The following is a 6,000-nucleotide window of genomic DNA, read 5'->3' as shown; positions in this document are numbered from 1 at the left end:
AGATCTGGCAATCTTTCCAAGGACGTATTGTTTGAAGCAGAAAAGAAAGCCAGGCTTGAAGGAAGCTCCGGAACTGATTGGAGCATTGTACAATTCGATAACATGAGACTACGGAGCTTGGAAAGTCTGCTGATGCTAGTTGGTAGGCTGATGAAATTGTTGTCATCCAAACACAAATTTTGTAAAGAACATAGACTCCCAAGGTCTTCTGGAATTGCCCCCTCTGATATATTGCAACTTCTGAGGGACAAGCTCGTTAGAGAGGTTAATTTCGACAATGACGCCGGCAATAAGCTCGTGGAATATTCAGAGTATTTAATTGGTGACACCCACGACAAAAAGAGTGAAATCAGTGATTTGGATGGTGATCCCTTACTGACAGACAGAGATAAATACCGAAGGTTCTTTAAACGCACTATGGAAGCAGGCATTTGTACGTCTTATCGCAATCCTGTCAGCAAGAAGCATAGTCAATGACTCAATATCCCCTATGTCCTCCGGAAATTTGTTTAATTCCAAGCAGCCAGAGAGCTCAAGAATTTCAAGAGATTTCAACATACAAATGCTCGTCGGGAGATTCCTAAGGTTTGTACAGTCTTTTAGGTTGAGTAATACGAGTTGATCTAAACATCCAATGGATTCATCAATCGTTTTCAAACCTCTACAATCTTCCAGTATCAATTTCTCAAGGTTTGGGAGTGTTGAGAAGTCAGTAGTGATTCTAGTTAGCAAATGGGAATGACTTAGATCAAGGATTTTCAACTTTCCAATAACCTGTTGAAAATTAAAAGATAGATAGTTCAGACATATACTGTTCAAATAGAGAAAAAGGAAATGTTAACAATATATAAGTAATCAATTCAAAGTCCTAAGTGTACCTTGTTATCCTTCCATACTTGTCTCAGGTTGCTGTACTGCATGTCAAAAGCAACTAATTTCTCTTGATAAAAGTTTTTTGGTATAGAATTCAAAGGGAATCCATGCCAACATAGCCATCTCAATTTTTTAGAAAAATGTTCATAGCCTCCAGTGATGGGTACATAATTGAGTTGTAGCAATCTTACATTTTGCGTCCTTGCAAATGCTTCAGCTGTCAAAGTTAATTTTACTGGTCCATCCATATTTAAGGCAAGGCCTTCAATTTGGTTTGTTCCCTGATAAAAAATAGAACACTTGGTAAACATTAAAAAGCACAAGCACTTAAGTTAATATAATTCAAATTGCATTGGTTAATTTCTTCGACTAAAAAATTATTCCTGAAAACAAGTTCATTCCTTCAACTCTTACCAAGGAATTTGTTAATACATCAAGAACATCCTCACAATGCCACAATCTGCTACGTTGCCCACAGTTGTCACTAGATTCTTGACAAACAATTTCTCTTCCCATGTCTCTGAGCAGATCATGCATCATCAGCTTGTCATCATGGTTTATTTTTAGAAGGCACCGTCGAGTGAGGACACCAATACCACTTGTCGCGAAAAATTCACAGCCATCTAGTATTTTTGTGACGTAGTATTTATCCATTCCAATAAAGAAACATGCAATATCAAGAAATATCTTTTTTTCATAACGATCCAATGCATCGAAACTTATCCTAAGCTGCTCTTGAATTTTACTATGAGGAGCTTTTCCCAATTTCTCCAATGCGTTTTTCCATTCAGCTACGCTTTTGAACTCTCTCAGATATGAACCCAAAACTTCAAGGCCTAAGGGCAATCCTTTGAAGTACCCTACAACATCTTTTGAGAGTTGAGCATAACCTTCCACAGGATCACTTCTTTCGAAGGCATGCCAAATAAAGAGCCGAAGAGATTCATTTTCCATTCAATTCCTCAACCATATAATTTTCATCTACGTCAATATTTTCTAGCAAATGTATGTGTCTTGTTGTTATGATGATTCTACTTCCTGGACCAAAGCAATCTTTTCTAGCACTATCTGAGTGGCAATTAAACGCAATGAGTTGGTGCAATTCATCCACATCATCAAGAACAAGAAGAACCCTTTTATTGCAAAGCCTATCTTTTAGCACCTTGATTCCTCGATCAACACTGCTCACCTCTCTGACTTCTGTCTTCAATATATCGAAAAGAAATTGCTTTTGTAGACAAATTTGTTCTTTATCTTGCTTTGAATTCTCTCTAACATTTGCCAGAAAACTTTTGTATTCAAAACTGTGGAATACATGGTTAAAAACAGCTTTGGCAATTGTTGTCTTGCCTAGTCCACCCATCCCACATATTGCTACCATGCGTACATCCTTAGTTCCAACATTCAATAGAGAATTCATGTATTCCATACGAGAATGTATTCCAGCTTGGTGGGTAGCTACATGTAAGTGCGTGTCATTCAATACACTCAAAATTTTTTCAACAATTTTCTTGATGAACTCTTCTTCATGCCTGTTTATGATATTTCAATATAAGGTAACGCAAACGAATCAATAAAAATGATATAGGACAGATTTTAGTAATTTTTTAATTACGTTTACTTGTTTATTTTTATTTTATATTTTTAGAGAGTTTTTAGTTTTAGTTAATTTCTTTATATTTTTAGTTTTGTTTCCTTGTTTTTTTAAATTTTTCTTTAGGAATTAATTTCCTTTAAAGTTTTAGGATTTTATTTTATTATAAAAACATGTATTGCAATAGGAGAGATACTAATCAATCAATTTTATCAATAAAATATCACATTCCTTCGTAAATTTTTCAACTTTGTGGATTCAAAGTTACTACCTTGTGGATTCAAGGTATTATATCTTGTGGATTCAAGATAACCCTCGTTTCATGTGAACATTTTTATCGCTTCCACTATGTCAGTTGGTATTCTTTTGGCAGCAACCACTCTTGCGACATTGATCGGGGAGTGCAACCCCCTTGGGCAGCCATGCATACTCAAGATCGGTTCGTAGCAACTAGTTTTGGAATTGGTGGCAACCAAGTTTGTGGTTCAGTTCATGTTCGCATTAATGATGTGTCTCGCAGCCAGCCGAGCATGAGTTTTGTTCAGATATACGTAGGCCTCCAGCCTATGTGAATTCTTTCAATGATGAGAAGTTTAGATTTAGAGAAGTTGTGGTCAATCGAGGTGACATAAACTATAGATATCCAAACAATCGTAAGTTTCAGAAAAAATTCCATTTACTTACTTTTACATCTAGTTTTTGTGCTGAGGATGTCTTAGATTGGCTAAATGAAGTTAAGTATTTTTTTTTGTGTATTTTGACATACCCGAACACAAGCAAGTTCCTCTTGTAGCAATCATGCTTAAGAAAGGTGCTTCGGCTTGGTGGAAATAGGTAAAAAGTAACCGGAGGTGGCAAGAAAAACAACCTGTACAATCATGGCCAAAGATGAAAAGGTTGTTGATTGCTAAATTTTTACCACTAAGTTATCAGCATATGTTGTACAACCAATATCAAGATTGCAAGAAAAAGACTCAATATGTCAACAAGAAAAAGAAATAGAGATGATTTTTTTGGAGCAACTAGTATTTTTCAAGAAATTAATTATGAGCAAAATCTAATTGTTACTCCTATTGCAGTTGAAGTTATAAAGTTAAGGAATTCAACTTAGTCAAAAAAGAAATTGGTTGTGAGGAAAAAAAAAATTACTGCACCTATAGTTGAAGACAATTTGAAAGAGAAAGAGGTGGAACCTCTTTAAGAAAAGAATTTGGCAAACAAAGAAAAAAGTGGTATGAAAGAATCATATAGAAGACAAGATGATGATGGCAAACAGGTTCTCAATAGAGGGATTGGACACAACTATTACCAAAGTAGTGGTGTGGTCGTGTGCTCGAAGGACAAGGAAAAGAATGGCTTCCAAGGGTTAACGAATTTTGCACTGTGGTTGGATAGTTCATTGGGATCAATAAATGAGGAGTTGACCACATGCTTCTGAAGTGTTGGGAGATGTGAACGAGCCTGGCTAAGCTAGGTGCAGCCTAACAAACCTGACCGACTGGGCTGCTCATCATCCATGAGGTCCATAGTTCAGGCTCAAACTGTATTTAGTAAAAAATAATGAAAACAAGCCTTGGCTAGGGCCTGTTTGGTATAGACGGATCGTCTCATGAAGAAGGAAGCCTCGTCAACCTACAACCTAGGGGCAGAATACAAAAAATTAGGGCAAGTGTAAACTTCTATAAATAGAAGTTAGAAAAGGAAATAGAGACAGATTGTTGGAGTATGAGAAAATCTTTTCCTAATATAGAACGGCATTTTTTTGCATCTTCATCTGGCGCCGTCTGTGAGAATGACTGAAAGATTCATTAATTTTAGCAACGAATGACATGACTTTAATAAGGAACTATGATCGGAGAGGAAGGCTCCCGCTAGCAGGAAGAGGACCAACGAGTCAGGCATAATGACCAGATGCAGATCATAGAGACTCTACAACGGGAAAACGCCAAGTTGAGATCCAGAATAGAATGGAGAGACACTCCACTGCTCCCTCGTCCACCAGTTACAGATAAGCGAGTGGAGCTAACGAACGTCAACCGGTGGTATAAAGAGCAAGATCCTTCCATCTGGACCCTTAGCACAGAATACTTAAACCGAAGGAAGAGATAGAACACATTGAAGCTGTTCCATTATGGCAGAAAGAGTCAACTGTAGACAAGGTGTTTGATGATTTGCGCTAGTTAGAAGTAAGTACTCATGACCCGAGAGACACAGGGAAATAGTAGTTGGCCCAAAAGGTGCACCCCGTGATGACTGAGGATAATCGATCATCGACTTGAATAGTTCACTCACCCTTCATAGAAGATATTATTGACCTTGAATCTAAGGCTTTTGATGATCATAATTCATTAATGATGTTCTATACGTACTAATGTCTTCCTTGAGTAAAATTACAGATCTAAGCATTCATCAAGACAAGACATTACACTGAAAAGCAAAAATGAAGAAACATCATGAAGGCATGAGAAAAAGTCAAAGGAATCAAGACTCAAAGACAAGTCTTTAACATCTCATCAAATGGGATTAGCTAGGATGGTGAGCTTTTTAGGAAACCTTGCTAAAGCATGTATGAACATCTTGAAGCTCACATTCTCAAAATCATGTATAGAAACTCATTCATTAAGGTTAGGGATCATTGGACCAAGTTTAAAGATCACCAAAACATGCTCTTAGAATTTAAGTTCCATTTCGGTCGATCGAAATGGAAGGATAATTTAAACAGGTCAACCGGTTCTATCAATGAGTCTGAATCATAGCTTCTAAGGTATTTCAGTCTACCGAAATACAGGACCAACTCAGTTCGGTCTACCGAACTAAGAAAATGAAAAGTTTCTCTAAGAGTTTCAGACGACCAAAACTAAGGAGCTAAATGTATCGGAGGAGCCAATTCTCACAGAATGTTTTGAACGAAGGATGAAGGAGTTTCAATTGATTGAAACAAAAGAAAGAATTCTTCGGTCTACCGAAATAAGTATGATAGCCAACCTCAAGCAGTTTCGGTCAACCGAACCGCAATAGTGTTTTATGTTGGACGACCGAACCAGCGAGAATTCAAATTTTGAACGGCTATTTTTCCTCGAAGTGTGTGTCCAACAGCTAGAATACCTATCAGACTCATCTGAAACTCTATATAATGACTTGTGGTCTTCATAAAAAGGAATTGCATTTATTGAGAAACATATTCTTGTAATCTTAGAACCTTCTTATCATCATACACATACTTCATATCTTGAAAGGGTATTGAGCTTCAAGTTATTCATACATACTCTAGAGTGAGCTGAACCTTGTACTTCAAATCTGAGAGAGATCATCTTGTACTTTGTATATCTTCTTCAATTCTTGTAAGGGCTGGTGTGGCCCAAGGTAGACTAAGAGAAAGAGTCTCTCTTCGCATTTAGAAGCAAGGAAGGGTTTCTTATAAAAGGTTTGCTTTCCACCCGAAAGGAGAAGCTATAGTGGATTGGGAAGTCTCAAAAGGGGTTTTAAGTCAAAGAGTAGGAGTTTCTGAACCTCACAAAAATCACTGAGTACTT

The 6,000-nt window shown here is 37.1% G+C and overlaps 1 protein-coding gene across 1 annotated transcript; it reads right to left on the bottom strand.

Moving 5' to 3' along the window:
* Positions 1-784: 784 nt before the first annotated feature.
* LOC132309325 (disease resistance protein RUN1-like) lies at positions 785-2,302 on the bottom strand. Its single transcript, XM_059807640.1, has 4 exons — positions 1,909-2,302; positions 1,288-1,763; positions 897-1,154; positions 785-811 (listed from the first exon to the last, which is right to left on the bottom strand). Exons 1-4 carry the CDS (start codon positions 2,300-2,302, stop codon positions 785-787), a joined length of 1,155 nt encoding a protein of 384 aa, XP_059663623.1.
* Between the last annotated feature and the right edge of the window lie 3,698 nt (positions 2,303-6,000).

Source organism: Cornus florida, unplaced genomic scaffold (assembly GCF_030987335.1).
Source record: "Cornus florida cultivar Cherokee Brave unplaced genomic scaffold, ASM3098733v1 CherokeeBrave_3.0.0_Hap2_Chr05, whole genome shotgun sequence".
Taxonomy (NCBI): Eukaryota; Viridiplantae; Streptophyta; class Magnoliopsida; order Cornales; family Cornaceae; genus Cornus; species Cornus florida.
Note: the sequence above shows the minus strand (reverse complement) of the source record. Positions and strands in the feature narration are given on the sequence as shown.

What these genes read in the sequence shown, in the direction of transcription:
- LOC132309325 (XM_059807640.1), bottom strand. Translation starts at nt 2,302, where the DNA reads ATGGAATACATGAATTCTCTATTGAATGTTGGAACTAAGGATGTACGC. An exon ending in AGATTGCTTTGGTCCAGGAA is followed by an intron (nt 1,764 to 1,908) that starts GTAGAATCATCA and finishes ATCCTGTGGAAG; the next exon opens with GTTATGCTCAACTCTCAAAA. An exon ending in AGTACAGCAACCTGAGACAA is followed by an intron (nt 812 to 896) that starts GTATGGAAGGAT and finishes CTATTTGAACAG; the next exon opens with TATATGTCTGAACTATCTAT.